Here is an 18,168-nt window from a genome sequence, read left to right as displayed (position 1 = left end):
TTAGGATTTTGTGGGGGGGAGGCATGGCTTGCCACCCAAGATGGCGGGCGCAAGTTCGTAGCACTCCGCAGCGGTACCCTGCTTATTCTCCATTTCACGGTGCTCTAGAGACAGTCTGGAGGCCACGGCAACATCTACCTGACTGCCGACCCCCTCTGGAGTTGGAGGGGGCTGGCCAGGGGTGTGTCGAGCCCGCAGGTCAGTGGAGCGGGCTCCCTTCTCGGGAGCCGAGTAGCGCGGCCTCACTTGCGGACACTGCGCGGGCCGGCCCGGAAACGCCTGGCCCCTTGTGGAGCTTCCCTCTGCTACAAGGGAGTCAGGAGAAGAGGTTGGGCTCTACCGGGGAATCGAGTGAGCGGCTACTCACCTGATGGTGAGTGTTAGGTGTGGCGCTTCTGGGCTGGGGTGACTAAACTTGTGGAGCTTGTCATCCCAGGTCGCCCTAGACGACGAGGCGATCTGGGAAACCATGGTGACTTAAAGGGCAGTAGGCGAGGGGACCCTTAAATCTCTTACCCCGATACCGACCTGCGGAGACACCCTTAATTGCCCCTGCGGTGCCAGGAAGGGGAGCGGCTGAGTTGTGCGTGATTTTGGAGTCTGGGGCTTTCAGCTGAAGTGAACGAATACAGCATTGGCAGTCCAGCTTCTTCTGCTGGGGCTTTCTTAACACACCTGCCGCCATAAACGAGCGGTGAGACTGTAATGCTGGTGGACTGGTGGTGAACCTGTGCAATTGAGCGGGGACGGGAGGGAGGCTGCTCGTGCTGATGCGCCTGGACTGTCACATTGCGCATGCAAGCGGGCCCCCTATTCCATCGGTGAGGCGCCAGCCAGTCCCGCGGTGCATGCCCTCCTTCTGGACATCAATATGGCGAGTACGGGTCGCCTCCATTCTGGTACCGGCCCCAAACCTCAGACGTCGCGATCAGACACCAAATTAGACGCAGTGCTGGTGGCTGTGGAGCTCATAGTCGCCTCTCTGGAACAAGCTCGGACTTCGTTGGAGGGCAAAATCAATAAGGTGGCCAGTGATCTCACCCTCCTACATGTGGACCATCGCAAATTAGCAGATAGAACCCGCACGCTAGAGGAACAGTTTCAGGACCTCACGCCTAAGTCGAACCAACTGGAAGCCTCCCTCAAACCGTGCTGGAACGGATAGAAACACTGGAGCATTGTGTGGAGGATGCAGAGGGTCGCACTAGACAGAACAATCTCAGAATAGTGGGTTTACTGGAGGGTGTGGAGATCCCAGTTGCGGTTGCTTTTGCTGACTCTTGGCTCCGAGGGCTGCTACCAGACGGCTCGCTGATGCCCTTTTTTTTCGATTGAGCGAGCCCACATAGTTCCTCGTAGGGCCCGACTGCTTGGTGCTGGCCCACGTCCATTCCTCCTCTGGCTCTTACATTATGCAGATAGGGATATCATACTACGAGCGGTACAAACACTTCCTCCAATTAATGTGCAGAATGCCCTGGTTATGATATTCCCAGATTACACCATGAATGTTCAAAGGGAGCGAGCATCCTTCCTGGCGGTTAAATGCAAACTCCATTCTCTCAATTTGTCATATTCTCTGCTGTTCCCTGCCAGATTGCGAGTGGTGGCAAACAATAAAACGCACTTCTTCAGCATGCCCGAGGCGACGTAGGACTGGCTGGAATCTTCAGAACTGGTCAATCGACGTGATCCCGCCATGACAGAGCCAGTCACTCGGAATCTACAGCCCCGTAGACATCAGAACCGCAAGAAGAGTGGCTGTGTTGGGGGAGGTGCGATGCGCCCCCGATCTGGAACAAATTATACAGGAACTTCGTTGTGCGTTGCAAACCGCAGCAGCCATTGGCGTCCTCTCAGTGACTTCGGATGGTGAAGCAGATTCTGTTGGTGATGTGGGCTACTCCCTTGAGACATCCTCTGACCTTGGTTCATCCTGCTGCCCGAGGTGACACCTCAGACAGCTGATGAACTACTTTGAACTCACCCACAGACCTCGTATTTCACTGTACATCAGTTAGTGTCTGTGTCAAACATCGGCTGTGCTGGTTCGCTGCCTGCCACAGATATGCTATGTGACTGCCTGAGAGACCGCTGGGCGTTGTGCCACTATGTGTCCTTTACGCTATATGCTGCGCTCCGCCGTAACTGCTTCCCCGCTTTCATGCTGGGGTCAGGGTTATGTCCTGAGTACTACCGCTTCACTGGCGCCTCATCTACCTCACACTCCCGCTAGAGGGGACTCCCTCCCTTTTCTTTACACCCAAATTGTTTGTGCCTTATAAGCACGTTACCTGGTTTGGACAGACACCTGTTGTTCCTCCGCCCTTTAGGCATTCACTCATGTTAATATGGAACCTGTTGTTGATCCCCAGTTGTTCTTGCCAAGTTTTGTGTGGAGCCTATGCCCGCCCTGCCTGCCCTCTTCCTGGGACACCGCTGTCTTACAATCCGCTCTTCCTATCCCTCGAGCTGGCCACCGTCCTTTTGTCCACTTACTGATCCACCCTTTTAAATTCCTTACATGGAATGTGCGTGGTATACACTTGTCAGCCCACAGATATTCCATCTATTCATATCTCAAGAGGCATTCAATACACATAGCTTTCTTGCAGGAGACTCATCTGGCGCAACCGGAAGTGGTTTGATTACTACGGCGCTGGCGTGGGCAGCTTTACGCAACACGTTTCTCCTCTTATGCCAGGGGAGCACTTATCTGGGTGAGACCGGGTACCCCATTTGTAGTTGACGATTATACTGTAGACGATCAGGGGCGCTACGTACTGTTGCGCGGATGCCTTGCTGACTGTGCTATCCTGTTGGGATCTATATACGCCCGAATACCGACCAAGCCTCTTTCTTTTGCGCACTCTCTCCCCTTCTGGTGCGTTGGAGCGACCTCCCCTGGTCATTGGGGGGAGATTTCACTGTGTTCTGGACCCCTTACTGGATCGCTCCTTCCCGCCATTGCCCACTGCTCCCACAGTCACGGCTGCAGTGGGGCTGCACGACTGGCTTCGCCATTGGCGGATGGTGGATGTGTGGCGACAACGCCACCCCGCTACCAAGAAATACTCGTTCAACTCAGCGCTGCTTTGTTTACATGTCTGTCTTGACAGGCTGGTGTGCGCTGCTAATTTATATTCTGCGGTACAGTGGTCTGACTACTTGGGTCGCACCCACTTGGACCTCAATCCACAACTACTGCATCTGGGATGGGACTCGCCCCGCCTTGCCATCCCCATTTGGAGGTTCCGTCCAGAGCTCCTGGAGGATGCGCCATTTAGGTCCTCGTTGGACAAGGCAATCCCTGAGTATTTTTACCATAATATGGGCACAGAGTCCTCTGAGCCAGTCGAATGGGAGGCATTTAAGGTATTTATCAGGGTCCACTGCATGGGCATGCAATGAAGTTTGCAGAAATCTATCGAGAGTGACTTGACTAGAGTGGAGAGATCCCTGATGGGATACAAACGCAGGCAATCTCACTCTGCGCTCGCTTCGCAGCAGTTATCTGAGGCTAGAACAGAACGCATCTGATTATTAGAAACACTGCGCTGCTTAAACTATGCAGCTCACTCGGCTCGCACCCATGCTCTGGCGGACCGTTAGGGCAAATTGCTGGCTTGGTATTACTGAATACTATCGGCCACTCTATTGGTCCACGATAGTAGATGACCGGGAGACAAGAGCTGTTTTTTTTTGGCACTCACCCTGCCCCGATTGTCAGATGATCAGTGGGCAGAGCTGGAGGCACCCCGGGCTTTGGAGGAGATGTGCGAGGGCATACGGGCCCTGTCAGCCAGCAGGACCCCCGACCCGGATGGACTCGCGTCTGAGTTCTATAAGTCTTTCTCCGCAACGCTTGCGCCCCGTCTTCGTTCTCTTTATGAGCAGGCACTGCGAGAGGTGGCATTGCCGGCTTCTCAGCGCGAGGCGCCGTTGGTGTCGCTCCCTAAGCCGGGCAGGGATCCATCTGAACTTGACTCCTATAGGCAGTTGGCGATGCTTAATACGGACTATAAAATTCTGGCCAAGATTCTGGCGACTCGGTTGGCACCTTTGGTCCCACAGCTGGTGCACTCATAACAAAACTGTTTTGTACCTTCACGGGGCACTTTGAGCAATATCCGGCGCCTTTTTTGAGTTATGCAATATTCAACATGTGATTGTCCTCGTGCGGGATGCCTGGTCCTTGATCTAGAGAAGGCCTTTGACTCCTTGGAGTGGTCCTACTTATTTGATTCATTGTGTCGCTTTGGGATGGGCCCGTACTTCCTGCGCTTGACCCAACTGTTATATACTCGGCCACCCTGTAGGGTTAAGGTCGGCACATATATGTCTGAACTGATAGAGGTGGGCAGGGGTACCAGGCAGGGCTAATCCCTCTACCTGTTGCTGTTTTCTCTGGCGATGGAACCTCTGGCGGTGGAGTTCCCCAGGGCCAGGCAGAACTGGGGTATCCCATTGGGTGATGGCCTGCATATCATATCTATATATGCAGGCGACCTCCTTTTATACGTCCGGGATATTGATAATGTTCCACCTGACATTGCAGACATCTTGCACCGCTTTGCTGCTTTTTCCGGCTTCCGTGTCAACTGGGCAAAGTCATGCTTCTTCCCTTTTGATCCAGGGCGGTCTGACCCGAGGTTGCGAATCTCTGGCATAGATGTCCCCTGGCAGCCAAACTCGTTCCGCTATCTGGGCATACAGATATTCCACAGAGAGAGAGACTTGCACGATGGCAATCTCCGTAGAGCAGTTTCCTCCATTCGATCACAGATGACCTTCTGGCAGACTTTGCCGCTCTCGGTGGCTGGTATGATCGTCCTCTTGAAAATGGTAGTTCTCCCTCACCTTCTATACTACTTCTCCAATTTGCCTCATTATGTTTCAGCTGTTTTCTTTTGTGATTTGGAGCCTAGAATACAGGAGTTTGTCTGGAATCTGGTCCGCTGTAGGGTGGTGTTGAAAAAGCTTTATTTACCCCTTTCCTGAGGCGGCCTCTCGGTTCCGAATATGGAACACTATTACCTGGCCTCTCAGCTCCAGTGGGTGGCGCATTGGCTAGCGAACCTGCAACTGACTGACACTGCAACCACTTCTCCACCCTGAACACTAATCCGGATTGCACATCTCTTCCACCCTCTCACTAGATTGCGTCCCCCTGCGGAGCGCCTGCTGAATGTAGCTCATCGCTGCTACCGGAGATCCCTGTGCCTCACAAGAGATACCGTTCCCTACGTTCCATCACTGGCGTTGCTAGGTACACAGCGCGGCACGTGACTTATGACCACGATGGAATTGGGTCCCTGGCATGCGGCTGACATCCACACTTTAGGAGATCTATACAGGGAGGGTGGTTTGATTGGGTTTATGGAGCTCTCGCTGGAGACTGGGCTGCTGATGGGACAATTTATTTTTGTACAACTCGCTGCTGCATGCACTGTTGTGCGAATGGGGAGACATGTCCTCTGAACCCCCTATTCACTTACTGGTGCAATACCTACAAGTTATGGGACAAGGTAGACATTTGATTCAATGGTTCACGGATGCGCTTAGGAGACTCACAGCGGGTGCCCTCACTACATTGCAGACTAATTGTGAGGGCGATTTTGAGAAACCCTTCACTGAAGTAACATGGTCCGGAGCGCTGTCCAGCCACACTAGTGTCCCCCGTAATGCTAGATTTCGTCTTATTCAATTTTATATACTCCATAGGGCTTATCTCACACCAGCCCGTATTAACAGGTATTTTAATCAAATGGATTCCGCTTGTCCTCGATGCATTGAACTTGGGGTGGACTTTCTCCACATGTTCTGGGCTTGCCCCTCCTTAAGCATTTTTTGGTATGAAGTCACAACATCCTTATCCAGGTTTACATCGCACCCGCTGTTGTCAGATAGTGGCTCCTGCCTCTTAGGTCTTTTCCCGAGAGCCAAAAAACATAAGGCATCTACAAGATTCCTAGATTCGGGTCTTTTGACAGCTAAGAGTCTAATTACCAAGCAGTGGAAGGACTCTGTGCCCCCAACAGTACTAGCTTGAAAGCGCTCCTTTATGATATGGACGGAGGCGGAGGGGGCTGCACTGCGGCACAAGGATGCGATGGGCTTGCGAACGTATCCTCTTTCAGCCAGTTGGGATGAGATGTTGACTCAGTTGCAGGGGAGGATCAAGTCGCAACTGTTGATGATCTAATGGCAGTAGGTAATGTGCTAGCGCCTGCTTAGTTATACTGCGGCACCCCACTGTTACCAGGTCATTTATTTGTATGTTTCTCCTCTAAGCATCTGTTGCTCCTGTACGCTCCTTATTTCATTCATGTTCTTGTTCTGCTCTATTTGCAAATGTGGCTGTGGAAATGTAATTTTGTGTGGAGTCCCTTGGGCTCGGCGGATTTGGGGGATTGGGGATGGGCTCCAACGTTTTGTTAGTTGTTTTATAGGTATTATGCAACACTTTTTTTTTTTCCCCCTACAGTTGATGCTCCTGTATACGTATTAATAACCGCTTACATGTACGTCTTCACTTATATTAGAGTTGAGCGGACTCCAAACTTGTTGGAGATGGGATTACCCGATGCCTATATTGTTAACTTGTTTCGTTACAAATCAGTTACTGGTCTATCCCGATAGACCTCAAATATGCAAATTGTAATCCGTGTTTTGTATTTGACTTGTGGAATTACTGCTGTAGAACTATATAATAGTAACCGAAGCACTGTTAAATGGATAAAATCAATAAAAAGATTTGGCAAAAAAAAAATTACGTTAGGATTTTGTTCCCATAATGACTCTCAAAAACAAGTCTACCAGCCCCAGAGAGCAATGTGCTGTTAGCTGCAAAACCACACATGGCTGATGTTATTGCAATATTGTGGCACTTAGCAGCCTTGTAAAAAGCAAACTACAATTCAGTTTCTGATTTTCTTATGTTTTCCCTCCTTGAAGACAATTCTAGACGGGGCAGATATAGCCTTTCAAGTGCAGAAATGAACTGACACATTAACACTCATTACTGCCCATAATAATGGGAGCCTATACGAACCTTGGGTACTGGACATTTCACCGCCTGCAGCCCTCACCCCTTCTGTAAGTGGGCTGTGTATCGTAGAGTGTTTGAAGAGACACAATGAGAAAAGAAACCATGGTGCTGGAGCCGGTCTTCCCAAGCTGCGCCTAGAGACTGTTGTGCTTTATGTACCACGGCTGTATCACGTCTGTGATTGGCCTCGCACCGATGCAATACATGTTGTAGATGCTGCCACATGAGCGCTGCTGGGAGATTGACTCATCTCCCACAAATCAGCCTTTGCTCCTACTCCAGATTTGTTTCTCTCTTCCTAGACTGTTTTGGGGGTCATTGTATTGTCTCAGTGTGCCTGCATTTGTTTACGCTTGCATGATATTTGGCACAAACCTTTTCTTCTAGTATGTGGAATGACACCTGGCTTAGCCTAGGATCTCTTGTGCTCTTATTCACTGTGGGGAAGGCTGAACAGGGAACTGCTTAGGCTGGTGGGTTCAGAGTTATTCAGTTTTACAGTATGAACTAATAAAACATTTTAATTGACCACTTCCCTTTATATATCTCCATCAATCCCTCTCTTGGCCCCATCTATCTTTCTGTCTGGCTCAGGCCTTCTCAGCCTTCTTCTACACAGTGGACTTCATCCGGACCGTCATGGAAATGCCAGTGAACTCTATAGCAGATCTTAATGCCACCAGTGAAGAAATTTGCAGCACAGATTGGAGCAAGGTCAGTGTCTGAAGAGCAAAAATGATGTGAGAAGTGCCACCAGCAATTGGCCCACGATAACAACTGCAATCCTTGGTATTAATTGAGACTGTACACTCCTTGTGTGAGTCCGTCTTATTCTGAGCCAGTTCTGAACTTGGAACTATATTATTGAGCCTTGTGAGGGGTTTGCATGTTTCAAGATCACTGCATTTTCCAATAACTCATTCAAGCTGGGATCCAGAGGTATCTCTCACTCCAAACATAGTCCTTGCAGGGATTTAGAAATTCAGTAGTCTCCTGAAGGAATAAAGTCCCCCAGGGTTGACTCCTTCACAATGGAATGCTCTAGACATTGAATCACTCCCCCAAATTGCTTAGAGTTTAACATGAAATGTTTTGCAGTGGGGGAATGTGGTTGGCCAGTTTGTATGGTCTTTCACCATTGAACTGTTGATTCCACAATACTTAAAAGGTGCAACTAAAGGTGTCTCTCAATAACACTGAAGGGTGTGTGTACTCTCACTACTTAAGACCAAGGGCCACATGTACGTACCTTTTTTCTCATTGCAAATGGCCCGATTCACAGAATCGGGCTGCTTGTGACTAGAATAAAAGCATTTTGGTATGTACAGACCTATTTTTGTGATTCAGTAATCTATTTGCCGAGTCGCAATTATGAAGGGCGTCCCCTTCCTAATTGTGAGTCGCAGTCCGATGTATGATTGTTTTGTGACAGTGAATGCGGTCACAAAACAATCGCAGTTAGCGCCAGCCTCGAATTGATGCTAACCCATTCGTGACAGGGAAGGGGTCCCCATGGAACCCCTTCCCCTTTTAGAGCAGGCAGCGGTCCCCTTTAAGGAAAATGGGTTGCATTTAAAAAAAAAAAGAAGACTGCTTTATTTAAAAGCAGTCTCAGACATGGTGGTCTGCTGGCCCCAGCATGCCACCATCCCTGTGAGGGCCGCTATTCCCAATGGGGTCCCAAATTGTGACCTACCTCATGAATATTCATGAGGTAGGTCATTTGCGACCCCATTGCGAATCACAAACACTGTCATTCACACTGTTGTACATCAGGTTTTGTGGCTTGCAAATTGCGTATCGCTAAGTCACGCAATTTGCGAGTCACAAAACCTGATCTTCGTACATGTGGCCCCAAATCCTTCAGAAATGTTTGTTTTGTTCATAGATTCAGAAAGTGCTAGCAGAAAAAGCACACAATTGATGCATGGCTGACCGCCCAGCCCCCCACTGCAGGTTCTTTAAACCCTACCTTGTATTTGTGTTTGGTCTGGCTGTCTCCCTAAATTTGTGATTTTGCGCTCTGTAATTTCCTGTTGAAACCTTTCTAAGTAACGGCTAGCACTTAGAGCCTTTAAGCAGAACCTTCTACTTGTCCACATGTGAGATAAAGAAGAACTGTGAAGTATTAAATGACCTGCTGCTGTTCTTGAGCCCTGCACTGGAGAACACTTCCTTTTGTGAGTGGTATTCAACCTGTTTGTGAGGTATTCAACCTGTTTGTGAGGGCATTGCTTGTGATGGGAGGGTGGAAGCACCTACTGTTGGAAACCCACTGAAGAATGCTTGTTTTCTCTTTTGTGTCTTTCATCTTACCGCCCACCCTCTGCAGCTCAAGGCGAAAGCACCACACCTAGAGTCGTTGCTACCAGACTACTGCACATCTGCAATCTTTGTCTACGTCCTGACCGTGAATGGTTATAAATTTGACAACAGGACTTTCCCCAACATCAAGTTCGAGAAGAAGGTTTGTTCATTCACTACTTAGATGCAAAAAACTATTTTTTAATGTATCTGGCTGACTCAATTTATTTATAAAACAATTGGAAAACACATGTGCTTTGTGCTACAAGACTGCTTACCTGATGTATTGCCTGATCACATCACTGAGCCTTGGCTCCTCTTGGCGTTGCAACCTTAGAAACCCGAGGAGGAAGATTTTTCTAGGGATAAAAGAATTAACTCTGTAGTGGAAGGCCCTAGTTCTGATCCTAATTTTCCTTACTGCAACCTGCTCTGTGATAATCAATAAATCACGTTTCTTTTAATTGTACAACACATACCTGTTCCGTCTCTAACTCCCAACTCTGCTGCGATGAGCCATCCGAATTCAATGCCCCCTCTTAATCAAACTTCCAACCAACCCTCATGAAGGCTGATTAAATAAATTCCAGCTTGTGCCCGTCCTTATTAAACCTAAGTTAATGCTCATTGTATGGATGGGCCAAAGCTGATCAGAACATTGGCTGCAGCTTGATACCACCACTAGAAGACTTTTGTCACCAACCCAAGAAGTGCAGGCTCTGAGGGGGAAGTTCTACCCATTGACTTACCTCCTTGGCTACTGTGCAGCTTTTTTTTATTGGTTAAGGTAACCTCTCCAGTGGAAGTAAGTGGTACAAGGGCGAAGACCCTGAGGTCAACAGCTTAGCTTGTAATGCCCAAAATCCTCTTGTCTTAGGCTGAATTCTTCAACTCTGTTGCCATATTTTCCAAGCATACATCTCCAGAATGCTAAGTAAACTGTAATGTACCAGGTGCACTTTCTGGAGTACTGTTTAGTAATGCTGCAGAGTAGATGTTGATCCTCGTTTGGCAAAAACCTAAGTTTGCTGCACTGGCTAGGTTCTTATTACTCTGAAAAACTGTGCAAAACCATGACACTGCTAGTACACTTGGAGATAGAAATCCAAATATCTACTCTTGTCTTGTGCATAGACTTACAAAGCTTATAGAATGCGGTAGCAGTGCTGACGAGATGGCTATTGTTTGTCAGAATATAAGGTCTGCTGCTCCTGGAAATATTAGTCTGTGCTCTGTTGATCAAAAACCTGGACATTGACATCCCTCCAATTTCCTGCATGGAGTGCGGGGGAGAGGGGGCTTTTGGGGACGGAGAGGTGCTGGAAGGAAAGGGAGGGCCCCACCCCAAACGAGTTATTCAAAGATCTGACATCAGAGCAGTGCAAAACTGGGTTCTGAGAGCACAGCTGTGCAGCTGATCAGTGGAAGTATCTCAAAGGGGTCCTGAGATGCTCACTGGAGGGTGCATAATCAACGTACAGTTTTACATGGTATGTCTGTTAATAACACCAACTCGGGATTCGAAGTGACTGCTTCGGGCTACCTATTTAGTTTCTGTAATGTCACTTGCAACATCTTTGTATTGAAATGGACCAGACCGTAGTCTCATGTTGCGTTCGCACCTGCTGCAATTGACATGTTGGCGCGACTCTCTTCGGCGATTGGTGGTATTTGCTAGTTGGTTGACATTTCTCTTTTCCTTCAGGCTGGGGACACCTCGATTGGCTGGGCGCTGGGCTACATGCTGAACCTCACCAATATGATCCCAGCAGAAGACCTCGGCGTCCGCAAGGGCACTGACTACAACTCCTGGGTGGTACTCATCCTGCTCTTCGTTGCCATCATGTTGTCCGCCCTGGTGATGCTCTTCTGTCTTTTCCGCTCTGGCAAGGACCAAACTATCTGAGAAGGGAGTACTGCAAGATGGGGCTCAAACCAGACACAGAGTGGAAGGATCTTGAGCACTTCAACCTCCACTTGCATGATGAGCCTCTTAGAGTGGAGGAAATAGAGACCCATCTGCTCTTAATTATGCCACATTGCCGCATTCTTGATGAACTTACCAGAGTTATTTGTTTTAAAATGATTTGTGTTGGGGGGGATGATGGGTAAACTTGATGGACGAGGTGGAGGGTCATTGCTTTATACACTTTAAAGGCACTATTTAGTGGAAACTCCGTATTAGAAAACTTTAGACCTGATTTAGAGTTTCGCAAACGATTACTCCATCACAAACGTGATGCATATCCCGTCTGCCTTATTGCAAGTGCCATAGGATATAGTAGGCTTGTAATAAGGTGAGTGGGATATCTGTCGTATTTCTGACAGAGTAACACATCTGCCAAACTCTACATCAGGCCCTTTGCAAGGAGCACCTTCCAGCATTGACCACTATGATACCTTTGCAATTAGACACAACAAAAATATTAAGGAACCTATGTTACATATAGACACACCGAATGTGTAACTCTTGTAACTTAAGAGGCACATTTGTTTAAAATAAAAAACCAAATATTTTGGATCCGACAATTCGACCTTTTTCTTGTGCAGGGATACGGGCATTGTTCACTTTATGATTAACAGCCGACACTTGAGCATACACAGTCTTCCTTGCTTTGAGCACATCCTCATAAATGGAACATAGTTATTCCTAACTCACATGAGAAACATGGAGATGCTGGTGGAGCCGAAGAGTTTTCTACCACTGGATGGCACCAGTGCCGCCATCTTCAACCTGTCCGGGCTCTCAAGCCAGAAACACTAGTCTTGCTGAACCTGTTGGTTTGATGTTTCCATTATAGGTGTGTATCCGGAGTCCCAGAAAGCAAAGTGCTTTTTACCTAAAATCTCTGGGGAATTAAGTTACTTTTCATGACATGGACATCACTGTAGATCTCTGCTAATCATGTGGTCCATTGCTTTATATAGCAGGAAATCCTGAAAGCTGAGGCTTAAAGAATTAGAACACTCTTACAAATTATATGTGACGCTCTTGTAAAATAAACAACTCCATGCATTTGGCGGCGGCGCAAGCAAAACTAGTGTCGGCTCCACTGGAGCAGGGTGATTCTGATATCTGTTAGAAGACTACTTGGATACACCTGTCTTGCAGTTACCTGCCCACCCTGCTATGCTGGGCTACTGGCAGCACTAAGTCTTATAGGATGGTTTGTGCCCCTAACGTAAAAGCACACCCACATATTTGAGCACCACGCCCCTTACAAACTGCATGTTGCATACTCATTACATTCTGCATGTGGCATCTCTTGTGTATTTCATCGTCCATCATATGTGGCATTTGCGCATCTCTGGCATATGGGACCTGAAGCTGTGGCACAAAAGTTTACTGACTGATGTTGACATTCATGTGGTTGCAGATAATGTCTTGACTGTTAGGTCTGGAATAAGTTTTGATCCCTTTTCTAACTCCCGTCTCCTACCACTGGTTCATCAGGTACTCGACCCATGGCATCTGCCAAAGGGGTCTCTACGGCAATACGTAGTTACAATGTAACTTCTGTTACAACTACAGCAACTACAGATACAATTTGATCTACAGCCACTAAAGTTCCCAAACGATTTCAGCATTTTTGCTTAAAGGGCTCTATGGTCATTTAACAGCTGATGATATCGAACCATGAACGTCACCCAATACACTTGTAAAGCTGTTGCTGGGACAGCTGTGGCTTTTGGCCACAGACCCAATTGAATAATGGAAAAATGTTTGTAAATACTAGCTTCATCCCAACTTGCATGAGTTAGTGGCCATATTGTTTTCGATTGCTGAATTTCTTTCTAAACTTTACACCAATTTGCTATCCAGAAATAAAGGAGAAGATTGTTTCAAGCGACGACCACGACCACTTCTTAGCAGGTAGTGCATACTATATACTTTTTATCACCATTAATATTAGTAGTTCCATCCCAGCACCATTGAGAGGCTTACATCAACGAATTACAGTCCAATTGTATCCGTGTTCACCTAATGCAGCTGAAACTAGGCAACAAGTTTACAGCCATGTGCAGGAAGACTTCTTCAGTAAACATTTTAAAGCCGGTTATGTAGACAAAAATATTGATCATAGTGGCAATTATACACCTATGGCTAACTTTTATTTTATGTGATTGACTACAATTAAACAAGGGCATTGCAGAAGAGTCCCTAATGCTATGGAAAGAGGTGAGGAAGATGCAGAATAAACGATCACTGTGTCATCAACAAGGAAGCTCATTCATCCATATGTGCCATGTGCCACTGTAGTTTCTTTATGCTGGTGCTTTAATTTTATAGAACTTATTCATGGCTTACAGCATTTTTGACCATGGGCTTGCTTTGCCATGTGTTCTGATGATCCACACTCTGTAGATTGATTTTGCTGGCCAACAAGTGTTGGCCATTCCATGAGGCTTCAAAGAAATGTCTTCATGGTTTGATCTGTGTGGCCATCACACTACGCTACACTACAAAGGTAGCTAATGTGAGGTGAGGTTACGACTGACTAAAGTTCTGTCTAGGTTTTCAGTTGCTTGAGCCATTGTCTCAAAATATCCATACGCACATAATGTAGTGTCCATGCAAATTTTGCCAGCACATTGGTGCTTGACACATTTTAAAGTCGAATGTTTTTGTTTACTTCATGTACTTTGTAAAAAAATAAAATAATAACTCACCACATGCCTACACGAATCCACCCATTTGAACAGAATTGGATATAGATTGAAAATTTGCTTTTAAATGATGTCTGAAAATGTTTTTGTTTTTTTTAACTGCATCAGCATGCCACCTTCCACATCTTTGTAGTGTCTGTCTGAATTTGGGATACTTTGTCATATTTACAGTATGCGCACAGTGAATAGTTGGTGCTTAAGGAGAACACTGGCTTCATCCGGAAAGTGTGCTTCACGTGCACTGTATTTAGACCCATAGTAGACAGACACTACTTTTGGAAAGACTCGATCACATGGACATTGTCCGCACAAGGAGTAGTTTATACAGAAATGCAACGTTTATCTTCAGGATTGTCACTTTTACTTTTATTTCTTCTACTGATATGACACACAAGTGGGTCAAATCAGATACACATTTAGGTTCACAACATTGATTTTCATGTTGAATTCACCATAGATGACACGAGTGCTTTACATGCACATTTAATTTTACTCTTTTTTTAGTTTTATAGTACAGAGTCAGTGGATTTGAATAAATTGCCCTACAAGTTTTAAAGAAAATAAGTTACACTTTTATAATTGGAGCAAGGAGTTGACAGAAGGGAACAGGAGGAACAGAAAAATTGTCTTAAAATCTTTTTAGCATTGGTCCGGCTCTTCATACTAAATACAACAAACTGTAATATGTAATGAATTACTATGCAAAGGATTTAAACTGGACAAATCTGACAACACTGTTTTGTGGTGTAAAGTACTATACACACGTCTCTGTAAAGGCTTTATCTTTATTTCTGGCTTAGTAGGTTTATAGACCTACTACTGAGAATAACTGGTTTCAAAATAAAGATTTTTTTTCTCTTCTACTTGACAGCATATTTATTTTTTTCAAACTAGGTTAGGCAACCAGTTGAAGGGCACAAACTAGCACAGGTTATGGTTTATCCTCGCACCACTAACCCTTAAGTGCACACAGCACCTTTATCTTTAACAAAGAAGTGCACACAAGCATTATTGATCATGTATATTGTGGTTATACGCAAAGAGATGGTGATATAAAGGAGCTAGTACTTTTTTTTTCAAGGTGTCTGCATTGGTGCGGGGCAGGTTTGACTGCTGGGATACGAAGTACATTTTGGATTTATGCGTAATGTACTGAGAAGAGGTTTTCAGTAGTGCTCATATCTTTTACTCTTGAAGAACTTAAGAGGCAACCAAAACTGAGAATTTTGGGTGGGAAGTCTTGAAATTATCTTTTGACATTGGATCTTTTTAAGCCACGTCGAAAATGGAGAATTTACGCTTATAAAATTCCCATAGTGTTTTTTGCAGGACTGCATATCTGTTATTCTAAAAGCACAATGTTTGTTGGGTCATCACATTTTAAATCCTCACTCTTATACTGACTATTGAATGACCTCTATCAGTGCCGAGATCATCTAGTGTATCAAAAATCATGATTCAAGACACCTAATTTTGTTTAATGTGTCTTACTGAACTGACCACTGGGCTGAAACGAAAGATGCTGGTAGGGCTACAAGTAAGAAACAACTTGCTTCTCTTGAACACAGGCATCACCCAATTTGGCAAATGAAAAACACTACAGACACTACTCCTGCTTCACAACCATGAGATGAGTATAATGTCATTAAAGTAAATGATGCTTATAGGTGTTTTTTGACAGTTTTGCTACATTATTCTTCTGATCTGTGTGAGAGTAGTATAAACAAAATGTTTCCATGAAATGTTCCTAGTAAATTAAAACTGTGCCACTATAAGTTAAATCAACTGTCCCTGGAAGGTTAAGGATTACTGATTTACATGTGGAATATTTAATTTAAATTAGATTCACCAGGAATATTCATAGACATCAGCACAGTAGCAACTGTCCCTGTCATGGTGCTGGACAGTACACCATGTCATGGCCTTCCAAAGGAAATTACATTGGTTTTCAGTGAAAAGTTGAATGATTTAGGGTTTTGAAGAATTTGCTAAGCATTGACAAAGATGTCCGGGTCTCACAAAGGGTATTTATCCAGACCTCTTCATAGTTTTGCTACTAGAGATGTAGTTTGCTCACGTTTCACAGTGCACATTCTAAAATTTGAAAATGAATCCTGTTCACATAAAAAACCTGGAAACTTCAATTACTGAAAGGTATAACAGATGCAGAAGAAGGATGTTTGCTTTTTCTCAAATTAATTGATGCTATATGCTTTCGATTGATACACATCTTGAATAGCTGTACTTGTTAACAGTGGCCGAAGCAATAGTTCACGTAATTATTAACTTCGGAGAAGACACATATTGTCTACAAGAAGTCTATTGGTTTTTATGGTGCTAACATAACACTATTGGTTATGTGCCTTGCTTCTCTATAAGATGTATTCGTTTTATGTACTGCTATTGTGTTCTAAACATAATTCAATTCATAGGGTCTTCCTTGAATATATATATATTTTTTAACCAAAATTCTCTCCAGTTAGGAAGTTTAGGCAGGCCACCCCTAGACTCTGTGAACCTGCATGTGGCTGTAGAAAGTGAGAGCCTGGTCAGGTATAGCCTTTAATGTTACCTTCACTTAGGAGATACATAAGAATCACACCGCATAGGTATATTAAGTCTATATAAATATTATCAACAGGAATGGTATACATACAACTTTAGATTGACTTCCTTGAGCTGGAACAAGTATGCAGAGATAGTTAAGCATATCTCCCTCCAAGGCCTAATATACTGCCGATGAGGTGTGAAAACTCCAACAGAGTGCAATATCTAACTGGATTTTTACTGTCCTTAATATAAAACATACAGCTAGAACACAAGATTGGCTGACTTGGTTGGGCCATGACATGCTGGGGAATAGAGAGTTTGCTCTTAGAGGTAATTCTAGTTAGGCACAGGAGGTCCTCTACTAATCAGACTTCTTGCACTGTAACTTGATTTAAACAAAACTACTACAAACACAGTGGTGATTTGGTTCCATACGACATAGATGAAGTTAGGGTTTAGATGAACTGACTCAGGCACACAGAAGGGTATTTACTATTTGTAGATTGGTTGCACTTCTATGCCTCGATGTATTAGATGTCAGTTTTAGAAGCTTTGTCTAACTGTTTGGCCACTAGATTGTTATGGGATTTTAAACATCTCTGGACCTTGCTGGTTTGTCTCAAGTGACTTGGGAAGCAGCACTTATGGGTGTTCCAAAGCCTTTAGAAAATGCAGCTCCTGTCGACCACTGTCTTTGATGTTAGTCTCAGTCCAAAGAAATCACCAGTATGGCCCTGAAATAGCCCATGCTAAATTCCTAAAGCTTTAACTGCTGTATTTCTGGGCAATTAAACTCTGTGTGCACCACCAGCAGTTATTTCTACCTTGTATTCCATAAAAGGCTGTTAGTTTTGGATTTGTGGGATTTCCGCTTTACAATGCTTGAATTCGTAAGTTTTCTGGTATGTGTCTTGGCCTACCACCATGATGAATGAGGACCAATGTACATCTTCCCGTCTTTACACCAAAAACTGATACGAAAGGGTTTGACCCTTCGCTTTTTGTTTTGCCATGGCCCAGATGTGGAAAACTATACACACTCATACGTGTGCCCATACTGTTGCATGGGTCTACTTTTTTCTTTGTGCTAAGGGCATAAAAATAAGTAACCCCTAAATATTGAACCATTTATAAAAGAGGATGTCTGCTTTGGGGAATATTCAAACCTAAAATTGGTTCAGGGAAGCTAGATTTTTCTCCACTAGAGTTGTGCTTCTGGTTTGGGTTAAGAAGATATTTTCTGTAGGTAGCACCCATATATATTGTGAGTTACACTGAGCCGCTCTTTATAGGGAAAGGACACACACACACACACACACACACACACACACCCACACCCACACCCACACCCACACCCACACCCACACCCACACCACTGGGCTTGGTAAAGTGTCACCAGTAGCCAAAGTGCAATTAGCCCCCTGGCCATACAGAGGAGCTTATAAAATGCTGAGCTCAGTAGTCCTAAATGGTTGGCGGTTCTTTGTCACCATATATGTCTACAAGACTTTGAGGAATGGACATTCTAACCTCAGTATAGGAGTGTAATATGTAATTTTAAAACCTAGTTTTCTACTTCTGAGAGGAGATTCTTT

General features: G+C 45.3%; 1 protein-coding gene across 2 annotated transcripts in view; it reads left to right on the top strand.

Moving 5' to 3' along the window:
* The window catches only part of ENTPD2 (ectonucleoside triphosphate diphosphohydrolase 2), a 184,774-nt gene extending 169,888 nt beyond the window's left edge, over window positions 1–14,886 (top strand). For both annotated transcript variants that reach the window (XM_069241456.1, XM_069241455.1), the window contains 3 exons: window positions 7,646–7,765; window positions 9,384–9,518; window positions 11,061–14,886. In XM_069241456.1, coding sequence (XP_069097557.1) covers window positions 7,646–7,765; window positions 9,384–9,518; window positions 11,061–11,261 — 456 coding nt within the window. In that variant the 3' untranslated portion in view covers window positions 11,262–14,886. The remainder of the gene's footprint in view (window positions 1–7,645; window positions 7,766–9,383; window positions 9,519–11,060) is intronic.
* Window positions 14,887–18,168: the final 3,282 nt, after the last annotated feature.

Source organism: Pleurodeles waltl, chromosome 6, assembly GCF_031143425.1.
Source record: "Pleurodeles waltl isolate 20211129_DDA chromosome 6, aPleWal1.hap1.20221129, whole genome shotgun sequence".
NCBI classification, from domain to species: domain Eukaryota; kingdom Metazoa; phylum Chordata; class Amphibia; order Caudata; family Salamandridae; genus Pleurodeles; species Pleurodeles waltl.
The sequence above is the reverse complement of the archived record's forward strand: the minus strand, read 5'-3'. Positions and strand labels throughout refer to the sequence as shown.